The sequence below is a fragment of the Notechis scutatus genome, chromosome 1 (assembly GCF_049901735.1).
Source record: "Notechis scutatus isolate UNSWTSFEM ecotype Mainland chromosome 1, rNotScu1.2, whole genome shotgun sequence".
NCBI lineage: Eukaryota > Metazoa > Chordata > Lepidosauria > Squamata > Elapidae > Notechis > Notechis scutatus.
This window is the reverse complement of record NC_142009.1, coordinates 66,253,839-66,270,506: the sequence shown is the minus strand read 5'-3', so window position 1 is coordinate 66,270,506 and position 16,668 is coordinate 66,253,839. Positions and strand designations below refer to the sequence as shown.

General features: G+C 35.4%; 1 protein-coding gene across 4 annotated transcripts in view; it reads right to left on the bottom strand.

Moving 5' to 3' along the window:
- The window catches only part of STRN (striatin), a 42,442-nt gene extending 26,799 nt beyond the window's left edge, over nt 1-15,643 (bottom strand). For all 4 annotated transcript variants that reach the window (XM_026669339.2, XM_026669340.2, XM_026669341.2 and 1 more), the window contains exons 1-5: nt 15,169-15,643; nt 7,595-7,698; nt 4,493-4,566; nt 3,517-3,595; nt 2,792-2,959 (exon numbers count right to left, since the gene is read on the bottom strand). In XM_026669339.2, the coding sequence (XP_026525124.1) occupies nt 2,792-2,959; nt 3,517-3,595; nt 4,493-4,566; nt 7,595-7,698; nt 15,169-15,456 (713 nt within the window). In that variant the 5' untranslated portion in view covers nt 15,457-15,643. The remainder of the gene's footprint in view (nt 1-2,791; nt 2,960-3,516; nt 3,596-4,492; nt 4,567-7,594; nt 7,699-15,168) is intronic.
- Nucleotides 15,644-16,668: the final 1,025 nt, after the last annotated feature.

Below are 16,668 nucleotides of genomic sequence, written 5' to 3'. Positions count from 1 at the left end.
CTTCAAAACATAAGCAAAGCTACCAGTTCTAAAAATTTTACATTTGTTAAAGACATTATCAAGATAAGAACAAAACTTAAATACAGTACATGTTTACTCATTAGCAAATTCAGGATAACTTATTCCTAAGTAAATACTGCATATTACAAAATATATAATGGTTTATGTTAACACAGTTTCATAACACAGTTATGAAAATTGATTAAATGGTACCATGTTGTACAAATATTAGGAAATGTAGGCCAATCCCACTTTTCCCAACCTGATTCCTTCTTAATACCTTGATCCTTCAGTTCCAAAAACACACAGCCATGATGAACAGATTCCAAATTATTTTATACAGTACAAGTAGCCCACAGAAATATTGAAAATATTTGCATAATTATTTTTAAATGCAGTTGCCAGCCAAAGTAATCATAAGTATCACAACATATACTGAACGAAGCAATAAAAAAAAATTCCAATTCTCTTAATTGATGGCACTCATAACATTTCTGTAATTTTTTTTAAGGCAACCTCTAGTTGGGATCTACCTTGAGATAGTACTTTCCACAGTGTCTGAGACATCAGGAACTGCTGTATTTCCCTCAAAAATTTAAAATATCCTTGTTACCCCTGGGAGTTCACTTGGCACCCCAGGGTGCTATGGCACCAAGTTTAGGAACCACAGCAGTAAAATCAAAGAAAATATTATCAAATTTAAAATAAGTAACCATATAATACACAAACTTATACTTATTCTGTGAAGAATAACTACTTATATCTTTCACAGAACTAAGATTTATTGCCTACTTTCAGTAAAGTTTTTGTGAACTAATTTAAGGTAAAAGTTAGATTTCAGCTCTATGATATATATTCTCTATGAATCATTGGTTGTATGAAGTTTTGAAGATGGAAGATCATAAGCAAAAGAACCTAATTCTAAATTAACCTTTCTCAAGCAAAGCTTTCCAGATGTGTTAAAATGATGATTCTCATAGTTGAACCAACCTTGATTTTATGACTGCTCTAAACCTTTAGGAAACGCACAAAGGGGGATTAAATATTTTTGTTTACCATGAGAATCAGCTTAAATTGTTACAACTAGTACTTCTGTTCTTGAGCATGAAGAGATATTTTATAACATTTGATGCAATGGAGGAGGTTGAAGATGTAGGAAGATGATCAGTGAAAATCCAAGTCTCTTCTTTGGCTTAGTGCAAGTTTATTCTGTTCAGGCAAGCCACAGGCTGCGAACAGTAAGAAGTAACAAGAAAGAAGACAAGTTGGGATGAACTGGCCTGTTATTCAGAAGCAAAGTTCCATCTAGCATATCAAATGCAAGTTTTTGAAAAATATAGTTCTTCCCAAGTCTTTATATCAGCTCATCTGCATGAAAACTTTTGTAGGGATGATATTTCAAACTGAAGTTAAGTCAATGAATTATGAACCTATGAAAATTTTACAGTCTATCAATATAAGACATATTTCTATTTTTTGAATTTTAACAAAATAAAAAGATATTAAATGAAAGTAAATTTTAGGTCAAGATTGCCTAACAAAAAACAGCTTGTAAGTACCCCTCTTAAAAATCAGAATGTTTGATAAGTTTTGGATTTTATTATATATTATATATCCAGTATTAAAATAATGCATATCTAAAATTGGTTGCTTGATTTGCAAAAAAAAACCCAACAACATTAAAATAAAGAAGCAGTGATTAAATGAAAACTATTTGGTATACCATGCAAGGCTATACCAAAACATATGGCATTTCATTGATTTGTCCTTCTTTTATCAAAAAATGTTAATGGCAAGATGCACCCTTCATTTTCACAGCAAACACTGGAAATGCTAGATATTAATATCAGTTAATTGTTTAGTATCCCTGTGGGCTTCATGCTGACATATGGTACTTATCTTTCATAAAAGAAGTCTGCTGATCTGAAGAAGTGCAACATTTCTTTCATTAAACATTATGAAACATATGTCAGTAGTATTATATCTGTCAAACTATCAAAATAATGTTTCCATGGATAGGCTTGAAATCTTCCAGGTTGCATTCGAACTCATACGATGCTCTTGAGTATATAAGTTTCACTGGGATCTGTACATTAGCAAATATATTGGCTTGCATGAAAATACCACGGACAGAATAATTAATTTTTCCTTAAGGAAGCATTAGGTCAACTTTAAATTACTTTGAGGAATAGTAAATACAAAATTTGCTCTTAAAAGAGTTTTCCTTTTCCTGAGTCTTCTTTGTTTCTTGATATATAACTATTCTGGTACCAATAAATAAAAACACATTCCCACAATTGCATTTCCTAGAGGAGTAAAGACCTCTAAAAATGCAGAGTCCACGAATTAAGCCTTCCTACAAACAATTTATATTTTATTTTCTTCCAATTTCCATCCATGATAAGTTCTAATTATTCAACAGAAGCTAATTACTACCTTACACTATAAATTACTGGAATGCCATTGGGAAAGTGAACAGTGATCATCATTGGGTCTTTTGATTTTTCTCTCACATAGACTATGCTAGTGTTGAGAACATGACATACCATAGTATGTCTTTCAGGACTAGCACAGTATTGATTAGAGAAAGAAGCAATAAAATCATGCAGTGGGCTTTTTCTTTCATTTAATATAATAACTGCATAGCTTACAAAAACAAAAATGAAGAGAGACTGCTCCTCCCTTTAAAGAAAGCATCTACATTTTACCACATAGGTGTAACATATAATACTTCATTTTTAACACAGATAAAGTACAATTTCTACAACTTCTCATTATTAAGAACACTTACCCAATCATCACTTTTTGTTTAATCTCAACATCAGTGCCGTTCACCATTGATTCTTGGTTTTTTTCAGTTTCTCTCTCTGGACCATCACCTGAGAGACCCAGCAATGTCCGTACTCGTTTTGATTTCACATCCAGGATTGTGTCAGTATATCCCACCTCTTGCAGGTATCTATATGAACAATTATTCAGGAGCTATCAAATTTGTTAAACATTTGATACACTCTACCCAGAACTGATCAACCATTTAAATAGTAAGAGGAATAATGTGGCTTTGCCTGACACAACAGGCTTACAAATCAACTTGTACCAGCTGCAGAGGGGATGTCTCCTGCAGTACCAGCCTCTACAACTCCCATGAAAAGTAGAGAGCTTTTCTATCCATGCGTACACAATTATTCATTATGTTCGTCAAGAAGAAAATTCCTCACACATCTTCAAGTATATTCTTTTATAAAGGGGAAACCAAGGGAACCAGCAATAATTGGCTCCTCTTTTCATCTTTCCCTCAGTAAAAACTTGGGAGAGGTACTGAATCTAGGGCAGTGAGCTTTATAAGCCAAACATTACAAGAAATAAAATCAAAATAAAGTTATAAAAACTGTCAATTTTACTACAGTGAAATTTGCAAGTTAAGGAAAACAGGTGGAAAAAAGAGATACTAATATTTTGCTTATTCCCACCATATTATGAAGTCATTATTGCGTTTATTATTCTTAGACAACTTACTGTCTGAGTAACTGTCGCCCTTGTTTCCATATTAATTGACTATTAGGTTGTGACTGAACTTCAGTTTCATTTCCTTCATCTGAAAAACAAAGACAAGACTAAAATTAGTATAACAATGTTAGAAGAAGTCACTTTAATGCAAATTTATCTTCTACCACTGATTAAATATTCCTAGCCTATTTAAATAACAGTGAAACAAAATAAAAAGATGTATGAAATTTTAAATAAATATAAATTGGATATTATTGTATGGTTACTCCCAAAAATATATTTCTGTAGAAAATTGAATACACTATATAGCATGCTTAAAGGCATGTTTAATGACAATGAAAAAAATTACACCAATCTAACTATATACATAGAATATACATTGAATTCCTACAACTTCAAACAGAAAATAAGAAGACTTTAGGTTATCAGCACTGAAAGGACAATATTATCATTACCTGCAGTGGTTTTCTATTCTAAAACAAGTTGATAAGAAATGAAATCAGTGTCAATTTGAGTTTGAAGCCAAGAAATCGATCCAGTTCAATTATCCAATCACCTCCAATGCAATTAATCTGAGTCCCATATTGTTTATATTGCTTTTAATATCTGCTTTCCTAGTTATTAAATGTTAAGTAGCCAATATTTTACTAATTCTATGTAAAAGGTTTATGCATAGATTTTTGTCCAGTTGTTAATTGTAACTAAGTTATTTTTCTGACTAACAAAAAATGAAAAGAGGCCTATCAAGTAATTTAACAATATGATCACTCATTATTATTGTAAAGTTGTAAAATACAGGCACAGTTGAGACAAAGTTAGTATCAAAGTTACTTAAGTTATAGGACTGGACTGTCTGTATGGCAGATTAAGCTTCACAACCCGTGTTCTCTTATGATCCCTAAACATTGTTTTATGCTAAACTATTCCAGACTCTCATTCTTTACAAAATGACAGCTTTGCCTTCCTCTGTAAAATTAATTCTTACCAGAATCATAATTTGGTGGCTTCATATCTCCCTGGTTCAGCTCTGTACCATATTTTAATTTGTGATATTTAGCTCTATAAAGGAAAGAGGAATCAATTAGGGTAGAAAAGTGTGACTATCCTCTTTCTCTTTCATATCTACATATTCCCACAAGCATAAATATTTGCTGCTTTTAAAAAAATATCAATGCTTTATACATACTTAAAGTATATAAAGTACACATGTGGGTAAATTAATTTCAAGCAGTTTTTATTAAAACCGTTTGACACGTTACAATCACAAATCCAATTCAGCTATGCTTAACAAGTCTGCAAATAATCTTATGTACAGAAAAACTAAGAATTGCTGCTAAACCGAAAGACATAAACATAAAGCTGCTAAGAAAATATCACAACACAATCTACCACATTAGAATCTCTTTGAGGTTTGGGTTTAACTTTTGCTGATGGATAATAAAACAGATTATAACTCAAAAGAATTTCATACAAATAAAAACAATGGAATCTTGAGATATCTTAAACATTAGAAATTTATTATCATGTACTGTTTGTGAAAATCAAGGGTTTAATAAAAAAAAACCCTTAAGAGATAAAAGAATATCAGTTAAGTTTATTAGGATACTTTTATTTCTTAGGGGAAAAAATTCTTTGATATTAGCATAAAAACAAAACAGATGCAGTTTGATGGATTTTAAAATAAACGTAGAACCAACTACTTCAAGGTTCTTACTCAAACATTCTTGTCCATGGCTTTTTTCTATATGGGATCAGATTAATTTATAACACTAACTTAGAACTAAAAAAAAGTATTTTAAAAATATTTTTCGGTTTTATTTTGCATTATTAACAAACAATTAACAAAGCAATCTTTGAATAATGGCAAACAAACCAAGAATGCAACTAAGGAAAATAAAAATAAAAAATCTACTGTATATTTTATACTTATCAATAGTCACTGGTTATTACAGTTATAAATATATAATTGTAATATAATCAGTACAAAATATTAGTGTAAAGATCTTTGCCATATTAACAGATATTGCTGCATCCCTTGATTGATGGAAAATATTGCCTTTTTCAAAACAGATAGATTAAACGAATCCAACAACCTTTCTTTAGTATCTGGAATAATATCACATTTCCAATATCTCAGTAATGTCAATTCTACGAATAGTATTTGGGATAGAAAATGAGAACTTTGCAAAGTTCCTACTGAAGAAAAAGATGGAAACCATTTATGTCATCTCCACTTCAAGATATTTAGCAAAACCTTTACAATTCAGGGGTCTTCAAACTTAACAGTTTTAAGACTTGTGGACTTCAACTCCCAGAATTCCTCCTCCAGTTGTGTTAGTTCAGGAATTCTGGGAGTTGAAGTCCACAAGTCTTAAGCTTGCCAAGTTTGAAGACCCTTGCTTTACATGAACAACTGATATGAATAAAAAAAATAAACAAAAACATTTTATATACTGATGTATATATACAGTATGTATAAAACCAAAATTACACTAAATAATCTTGAGCATTTAAAATATGTGTAGGCAATATGATGTCTTTAGGATATTTTTGACTCACATGGGCATGTTGATTTTGATTGGTCGGAATCTAAAAATTCAGAGTATTTAGTTTAAGAAAACACATTCAGTCCAATTGATGTGGTAGAAATTAAAATTAGAATGGTGCTTTATTTTCATTTGCACTCTGTATTTACAAATTGATTTCTCATCTCTCTTATCTCATCATCTCTTATCTCACTTGATCAGAATTTTCGGAATGCAATAAATCACCACAAGCTTATTTCAAATTAAGTAAACTAGTAAATCAAATTTCAGTGGTAGAAAATTTTATGAGCTACTTATGTTTCTAATCTTATGTATTAAGGTCCTGCCTAGAATGATGTTTTTGTTTCAGACAATACCTGTTTTGTCTGAAACGATTGTGTTTTGACAACTGATGCACCTTTTAAACAGTAGCAAAAGGATATATCTTTTGTGTGGCAAGTTAAATATAAGATGTCACAGAATGCAAAGGAAAAAGGAGGATTGAGTTTACTTAATTGCTGCTTACTGTTTGGTTTGAATGAAAGAATGGGTATTGCTAAGTGAAAGCTTTTAGGACATGACTTGAGATTTGGGTGGCATGAGTATCTGTGGCATTATTTAAAAAATCATTATGTTAGGCATGCCATACTGAGAGTATGGAATAGATACAAACTCAAATTGTGCCCCAAAACACCTTTGTGGCTCAGCACAGGTAGACAATAAATAACAGGCAAACACAAATAGCTAACTTATCATGAGATATTAGAATTATGTCAAGGAAAATACAAAATAAAATCAAGAAAAAAACTAGTGGTTCAGTTGCCAAAGTTTTCTAATAATAATTGTAATTATTAGAAAAATTTAAAATACAAGAGTTTATAGTTTTGAACACTCTAAGGGTTAGTTTGAAATGCAATTTTGTACAAATGATGAACATGTAATTGCTAAAACAAAAATCAGTTGAAATTTGAAACAGAAGAAAAAAATAAAAGAACATATGATAAAGTGGGCTAAAATTTTTGATTATAATATACTGAAGGAACAGTAGGTAAAATATGCCTTAAATGATTGAAATGTATACTATGTTATAATCTTAAAGAGAATTTTATAAAATGATGTAGCATTGGTATATGATATCAAAGAAATTGTCTAGAATACATAAAGGCACTTCAAATTCATATTGGAAATGTGAATATCAAGAAGGAACATTTTATCATGTTTGGGGGACATGTAAGAAATACAAATTTCTTACATCTTCCCCTTTTAGCTCTCTCTTTTCTTTTTCTTTATACTAGTTTCTATTAGTTTTAAACCTTACTTTTTAAACTTTTAATAAAATTATAAAAATCATGAATTAAGAGTGGCTAGGATTTTTTTACAAATAGTTTCTATTAGATGACTTGCACCTAGCTATAAATTATTTCATAACATTTTATTTTGCACTGGAGAGAAGAATAGGGAAAAGACAGTCAATATTGACTTTGATATAAAATAGTAAATAGTTCTTGCATTTAACAGTTAACAGCTCATAAGATATCTACAACTTAAGCACCATACCATACCGTTCTTGTTTAAGAGCATATTCTAACATTTTTATTCTTCGCACTAAATCCTTCTTCAAATTCTCTTGACCTTTTCTTTCTCCTTGAAGGAAGGCAATTTGCGCCTAAAATAAATAATTTCAAATAGAAAGATTAATAGAAAATCAAACTGTTTTCTTACATCAGTTCCATGACAAAGTATTTGAAAAGAATTATTCTTAATAAAGAACTAAATCCCCAGGCAAAAAATTTTGAGGCGAAGTATTGCTGAAATATACAGTATATGATTATTCAACATCCTGGTTTGTTCATTTGTAACCCATCAAGTAACAGTACTCTGAGAAAAACCACAATAATTGATTTGTCCATCTGACTGAAGCATACACCTACTCATGCTAATTTGACATTCTCTAAACAGATCATTATATCATGGTATGTTAGGGACTTATCATTACATCAAGGTGTATTAGGGAAGGTAAATATTTGGGCCACCAGAACTTATTAACTTGCAATTTTAAACATCCTGTGGCATGTCAGCTTGGGCAGCCTGACATTGAATGTCAGCAATAAATATGAAAGAAGTAGTAGGAAGGGCACTTGTTATCCACCTGTGGGAACCAGAAAATATTGTAAAGAGAAGATTTATATCTCTAGCATAGTAGGATGCATTATTTTAATAAAGAAGAAATAAACTGCTACTCAATGAGACAATAAGAATAATTAATATTAATATTACATGAATGTATCATACTCAGTGTATTTTCTAAATTATTCAATACATTAATGAAGAGCAATAAATCTAAGTGTATACTGTAGATTTATTTATCACAAAGACAACAGTATAATACTCAGCAATAGAACAAAAGTAATTTAATAAAAAGATATAGTTTAGCTAAAAAGCAATGAATGCAACTGTGATAATTTCAATGCTTCAAAGAATTTCAAAAAGGAAAAAGATTACAGTTAGAGGAATCGTAGAGAATACGCTTTTGTGCTTGACAAAAGCACATTTTCTACAGTTCCTCTAGCCCAATTGAATTCAACAGTGTGAAAAAATGAAATCCACCTCACCAATAGTTCTTGAAAATCCAGTGTGCTGTCCAAGCAAAGCCGTATTCACCACTTGGAATGATGGGGCAATTGGGGCTCAGGATTGGATCATACCTATGCAACTTCTTTTCTCATATGGATCCCAGTACTTTCTCTGATTTACAGAGCAATTTAGTGAGAGAAAGCATGAGAAGAGATGTCTCTAGCACCACTGAAGTGGAACAGGGAATAAACTCAATTGAGTATTGATCTACAGATATTATTAGTGTCTATCTCATAGTGGTAAAGATGACAAAACATCAACATTTCTCTGTCTTTATTGTACCTGCATATAGCTACCCAGTGGGCCTGTTTACAGTGAACCTGTCTCTCCTGGGAAAGGTAGAGCTGGATATTCGCTTAGAGAACTATTGAGGGGAATATGTTGAGCATCAATCAAATAAAGTTGCTTAGATTCACTTCAGATTGGACCCTGGCCCTGAAGCAGGTCTTATGGAGTTGACTAAGCTAGATAAACAAGGTCAGGAACAACTCATAAGGTAGACTTCATTTGGAAAGACTTAGATCCCATTGTGTCCATGAAAGTAGACAAGTGTTCTTGGAACTGTGAATACAGTCACCCATGCATTAGTTCCATTCTTGTTATTCTTGCACTCATCTAGGGTTTCAACATCTTTTGTGGCTTCTTTGAGTGAGCCCTCAAAACACTGGGGGGATTCTCTAGGATAGTAAAGGAGATATAACTGGAAGAAATTGGTGACTTCGGAATATTTGCTGAACCTCATTTTGTTCCGCATCCAAAATAAAAGTCTGACATCTATAGAACAGCAAGCCAGTACCTGCCTTACTGCAAAGTTTATTTATATCATGCCATAATAAACAGACTCTCAGGATCTTACAGTAAGCACAACAAAAAGATGATTAAAAATCTTATGCTGAATCTACTAACATAAATGACAATAAATTTAACAGAATAAAATAAAAAATAGTGCAATAAATTAATAAAATTACAATGATCTACAGGATAATAGATTCTAATAGTTTCTTAAAGGCTGGTAGGGGAGGAGACTGATCTCCAATTGGAACTGTGGATCCCGTCAAAATCTGAAAATGTGGAATCACTAGCAATTGTTCCTTACAAATTCTATTAGGTTGAGCTAATAATTGGGAGAAAGTGAACCTGTAACCTTCCAAATGATTGCGAGAATGGAGCCAGCTCTCGTGGTGTTCAGGAATCTCATTCTCCAAATCATGCAATTGTGAGAATGGTGCCCACTTGGAGAATGGTGACAGGCAGATTTAGTAAGCTGAGTATGCCTGTCAGTAGCTGCAGAAAAACCCTAAAGATAAGTACTATGCACATGCTGGTAGGCTTTGTAATCAGACGAGGCCCCTCGGGCCTTATGGGATGGGTGGTAAGCTGATGCCTCCCAAGCTTAGTTTGGTAGTGAATAGGCTGAAGTGTCCTGGGCCACAGCAACTTTGAGCCTGCAGGTGGGCCAGATGGGCAGCTGAGGTGGGAGGAGAGATAGGCAGGTGGGGATAGTTGCAATACCCCTGCAGTCATAAGTGTGAGCAGACTGCCAAACACTTGAATTTTCATTATGAGATCACAGCGATGCTGGAGCAACCATAACTTCAAGCACAGATTGCAAACCGCTTTCTTCAGCACTGTCATAATTTCAAATGGTCACTGAAAACATGCTTAGTGAGGAGTCCCTGTACACCCACTTTGTTTGTTACTAGAACTCCCCCCCCCCAGGCCAAATTGCACAGCTATGTTCTCAGGACCTTCCAAAAGGAGACCAAAATCAGGGCCAATCTGACCTCAGGGGGGATGATGTTTTAAAAGGCAGGTGCCAGTAAATAAAAAGATCTCCTCCTAAGTTCCATCTAATGCAATATGCTCTCTACTGCTCCATCTCACTGTACATAGAGGCAATTAGGGAAAAGTGGCCCCTGAAATAATCACCATCAAGCATGTGAGGCTTTACAGGTCATTACCAGCACTTCGAATTGAACTTGGAAGCAAACTCGATCTTAGTAGTGTGGAGCAGAGATCTAGGTCCGCTATAGCTATTATTCCAATATCTTTTTTCACAAGTACTGTTACCACAGAAGTTAATCTCCCATTTTTACATTTATTTTTTATTTTTGTTTCCAAAGAACAATTTTGCACTTGTCTCTTTAAAATTTCACTCTGTTATTTTCAGACCATTTTCCTAAAACAGAAGACAGCAAAATAATGTGAAACTAAGGCATTAGCTATCCCACCAAAATTTCTAGCATTTGGAAATCTGATAAACATTTGCATTACTATATCCAATACATTCATGAAAATAATGAAAAACCGATGTTTAATTTGTGACATCTCACTTGAAACATGTAACTTATGAAGAACTACTTCCAATAACAATTTTGACTATAATGCAGACCAACTATGCATCTATAGTATTGTCATGTCATCCAGCCCATACTCAGAGTGCTTGCTAATATTTATAAAGGTAAGGCATGTCGCCAAATACTTTGCTGAAACCTGATATCAATTAAATAAGTTGCAAATCAAAAAGTGAGATAAGAGGGAGGATTTGTTCTTTAATGAATGCACACCTGATAAATTATCCTAGCAATTACATTGTTTTCAAAATGCCTACAAATCAATTATCTGCTGTAGAATCTTTCCAGGTATTGATGTCAGAATGACTGGTTTGTAATTTGTAAAAATAGGATTCTTTCCCTTTTTGCAGATAGAGACATTTGTTCTCCTCTAGTCATCTGATAGTTCATTTTCTTACATGCCTCAAATACAAAGCATAGATATGGCAAGATTCTTATGTCTTTTACCATCCATAGATACAATTCATCACCTCCTAGAGATATAGAATTCAAAGTAATGAAGCACTTACTGATGATATTCTTATCAAACTCAAACTTCAATCCTACCTTTTCACATAGCCTTTCACAATTTCCTAGTACAACACACAAAGGTTGTTTTTTAAGAAGACTGTCCAAAGCCATTAGTTAAGAGATCTGCTTTTCTGTACCTGTTACCATTTGGCCTCCTTCTTTGAGCAGCTGTATGCTGCTAGCTTCTTTGTACTGTGAGCCTAATTACTGAAACCATTTTTGTTCTCAGCCTAATGCTCTGTGCTTTTATTTTCCTGACAGCAGCTCTACACTTCAAAGTTATATGCCTGTATTCTTCCTTTGTTACCTGGGCCTCTTTCCATCCCTTTATGTGTCCTATATTTTCAAATATTCACTAGGTTTTTTTTGTATAGACATACTCATTTATTTTGTTGTTTTCCTCACTGCAATCATTTGCAACTATGCTTTTAGTTTTGCCTTCTATAGGAAATCTTGTCCATCTTGAGTTCCTTCTCCAATTAGCTTCTCCTGACTTGAAAAAGTAATTTATCATTACTTAAATAATTTTTCAGTTACAATTATTTTTTTAGACTTACTTTAAGCCACACCTTAACAATATTTAAAGCATTATTTAGTATTCTGTTTATTATTCATAGGTCATCTGTGAAATGTTTATTTGAGGAGTGGTGTATAATTCCTTGCACAAGTTAGTCTCTGCTCTCTTGAATAAATAATGATTGTTTGATTCAACATAGGAATACCCTAAAGAGGAATATGTTTGCTTTGCAAATGAGCTTCTGTAGCACAAATTGGACTAACATTCATTCTCCGAACTGAAAAAGAACAGTTATTAAAAATCTGGAGAAGTAGAGTTAGACAAAAATTTCTATTTATTTGTGGCCAGACTGTTAAACCTGTTAGCATTTTCAGAAGTACTTTTATCACATTTCCCACTCCTGCAGACAATGGGACAAGCGGTTTTTTGCATTAGTACACCATCTGCCTACTTGCACAGTTTGCCTAACTCCTAAGAAATATAACCCACAGCATGCAATCAGCATCGAAGAACTCTTTCTTTTGTGTGCCGGACAGAACATATAGTCCTTAGAAACTGAAAATAACAGGGGCTTTTCTGCTGATCTTTGAGTATGGAGAAGTTTATATTAAGAAAATCCCTGGATCTCTAGAGAAATGCCCTTTAATGAAATACCTCCCATTCTTCGGGATAGAAAATGAAATATTAAAAATGATAGTGTGACAGAATCAAGCAAATGAAGATAACCAGCTGTTAAAAAAGTGAAGGGTATCCAAACTTGCAGTCAGAATTTCAGAATGTGTGCATCAATAGGTTAATAAAATACACATTCTAGTGAATAATACTACTTGAATATCACCTAAGAAGAGTTATTGTTTCATGCTCAAGCATTCTTTAAAATATTTGCGCATTAGCAAAGGAAAAAAATCTTAACTGCTATTGGATATATACGTGTAAAGGTAAGGGATGTGTAAGTGATCTACTAAACCAAACTTTGTATACATGGCATGTTAGCAGCTAGTCACCTACTGCATGTTCATTTAATTGTTCTTCACATCTAAAAGGGCTAAACTTTTTCAAAATTCCTGATCCTACAACAACAATTAATATTTCTAGTTTTCTGCTTGTACAGAAAATTATAGAATGGTAACTTTAAAATATGGAATACCAGACATTTCAGCAATTTTAATTCCAATACAATTATTAATAGTACTTTTGTAAGTTGCAACTTATGAAAATTGAATAAAATACCAAGGAATATATTTTCTACCATTACTACTTGTCTATACTATCTTAGCAAAGTCTTAGAAGATCTGGCTTACTCCAAAGTAAATACACAGCAACATTCAAATTTATATTCAAAAATCAAATGGTACAGTCAATAGATAACAAACCATTACAATAGGTAATATTCAATTATTTAACATTATTTAAACTTCCTCAATCCATATAATTCCAGGCAGCATATAAACCACCACAATGACAATCTTCAGCCATAAAATAATCAACAATACAAAGTGAGAATAACAACAACAAAACCAGAAAAGATTATGTTTACACCAGTAAAATACCCTTGACTTAGAAGCCTACTGAAATAAAATTGTTTCGACAATTTTGTTTTAAAATGTCAGCAGATGGGAACTATTTGGGAGTAGCAGGTTCCATATGGCAGGAGTCACCACCAAATAGGCCTGTCTCCTAGTCTAAACTCCCTTGTCTTCCAATTAGGCAGAAATATGGAACAGGCTCTCTTCTGATGTTATAATTGGGAAGGCTTAGTTATATTAGGGAAAACATACAGGGCTTTACATTAAAAAAACAACAGTAATCAGCACTGGGACATTGATTTTTAAATATATTTCACTATTAATGGGCATCTCTGAGTTCCTACTAGACAAAGTTAACAGAGAAATAACCAATTTCTCTATTAATGGGCATCTCAGAGTTCCTATTAGACAAAGTTAATGGAGAATGACCATTCTTTCATGGATTCTCTCATGGAAGGAAAAGGGAGGCCATCCCACAAGATCCTTTTATTTCTATCCTGCTTTTATTATTTTGACAACTAACTCATGGCAGCAAATACATTGAACGCACTTTCCTCCTCCTATTTTCCCCACAACATCAGCCCTGTGAGGTGGGTCGGCCTGAGAGCGAGTGATTGGCCCAAGGTCAGCCAATCAGCTTTCATGGCTAAGGCGAGGTGTGGGGGGGGGGGGAATAGAATTCCACAGTCCCAAAGCTTTCCAGTCTGGTAACTTGACCACCAGACCAAATTGCAGGGATTCCCTTAAAAACAAACTGTGTCAAGAGCAGCCATAAAATGGGACCGAAGCTCACTTAACCAGTTTGTTCACTTAGCAACCGCTATGGGCAAATAGGTGGCAATATTAAATACATACATACATACATACATACATACATACATACATACATACATACATACATACATACATAAATACATAAATAAAATCAATCGATAAATTCTGGGTTCCGTTGTACTCGTAAATCGAGAACTACCTGTACGGCTATCTTATCACACGGGCTTATTCCGCAGCCAGAAACGGTAGCAATCTTTGCCATTTAACCTCCAGCCACCGAAATGATTTAACCACATGTTTTTAAAGAAAGGAGGGCAAACACGGCACACGCTGGATTTAAGGCGAACTAAACCTCGAAGGCAACATCTGGGTGCCCAACCTCAACTTTCGCACCTAAGGTTCATCCACCGCAGGACCGGGCGGGTAGCGGGGCGCGCGCGGGGGGGTAGGACAGGGAACGAATCCCATTGCAAGGTAGAGGCATCCAGCAACCATCCTCCCAAGTTCCGAGAGCGAGGAAAGGTTGGCGAGGGGAAGGGAAGGCTTCCAACGAGCACCCGGGGCTCCCTCAACACCCCCCCCCCAAAAAAAACCTCCGAAATGCCACCGAGTCCATCGCCGCCTTCCCCGTCGCCCCGCGTCCAGCAGTTGGGAAGGCACGGCGTGGGCGGAGAACGAAGCCTTCTTGACAGGTGCGTGGGGGGGGAAGGAGGAGGAGAGCAGGCGGCCCCTGAGCGAGCAAACCTGCCGGGAGCAGAAAAACAAAAGAAAAAAGAAAAAAAAGAAAGGAAGAAGAAGGCAACGGGAAGGAGGAAGGCTACCTGCAGTTCCGCTCGCTCCGCCTCCCACTCGGCTCTCTCGGCCTCGAAGCGGCCCCACTCGTGCTGCAGGAAATGCAGGATGCCGGGGACGCTGTATTGAGCCCGCGCTGCAGAGGCCGGAGCCGGCCCTGCCGAAGCGCTGCCAGCGGCGGCCGCCGCTGCAGCCGCCGCAGCCGCCGCTTCTCCCGACTCCAACCCCGGCCCGACCCCGCCCGGAGGTGGCGGCAAGAGCAGCGCGTTGTTGTTGTTGTTGTTGAAGAAGACGCCGGGGCCAGCCTGCTCGTCCATGGCTGGAGCCGTCGTCGCGGGCGGGAGGGATCTTCCGCTCTTCCTCCGCACTTGGCCCGAGCGGTCGTTACAGTCGCTGCCGACGTCCGCGGTCCGCCAGCGCCGCTCCCCCGTCCGCCTCGCTCACTGGAAGCAGTAACAAACTGGGCGCGTCCCCTCCGCCGTCAGCGCCTGACAGCCACCCCCGCCAGCGGCTACCGGGCCTCGCTGGAGTCAATTCCAAAAGCGGGTTTAGCGCTTTGAGGACCCGAGGCATCTTGGGAAATGCAGTTCCCTATCGGAAAGAATGGAGTAGCTGCGAATTTCTAACAACAGAACAATAATAATTTGGTGCTCGCGGGCTGCGAAAATGTCGAGTTTGATTTGCAGACTTTTTAAAAGTTAGGTGAAGAAACTATGCTGTGAAAGCGAATAGAATTTAGGACCTTTGAGTGAGTCGATTGGTTAAAGTGATGTACATTGGTGTCAAGGATCCCAACAAATTAATGGGATCGCAGATGGCAGTAACCAATGAAGGGGGGAAAAATCTTGGAATAATGGTAAACAGTTCAATGTGCCTCCAATATTTTTAAAAGGCCAAAACAATATTAGAATGAATAAGAAATGGACTTGACAACAAAGAATATTACAATCCCTTTGTTAGCATCACCTAGAAAATTGAAATATCCTAGGAAATATTAAAAAGGCAGAATATTTCCCCTAAAAAAAGTAGAAATGGATAATTCTTTCAACACCTTTATATAAATCAAGAATGTCATGCCTCTCCGAAAGGTATAGTGAAACTAGAGGAGGGTTCAGAGAAGGGAAATTAAGTTGATCAAAGAGCTGGAATAATGTTGCCAAAACACACTTCAAGCAACAGAAACAGATATCCTTAGAAATCATGAGACAAACACTGGACTTACTGGCTATACAGCTATTTCTAGATTGCTGTTTCTGGTGATCAGTTAATCATTGATCTCAGATTATGAGTTTCAATTTAAATCTGGGTTATAGAAAGCCGTGTAATTACTGAACGTTTATACTTATCTTTCATTGGCAGATTGCCCAGAATTGAAGGGGTAGAAAGGAAAGAGGAAAAAAGGGAGTAACAGAACAGTATTTGCATTGCTATTGATTGGCCTGACCTGTTGCTATCTGAAGAATTTGAATACAATATATGTTTTTATTGGCTTGTCTCTCTCCAAGCAAATTAAGGTATCAACTGGGGAT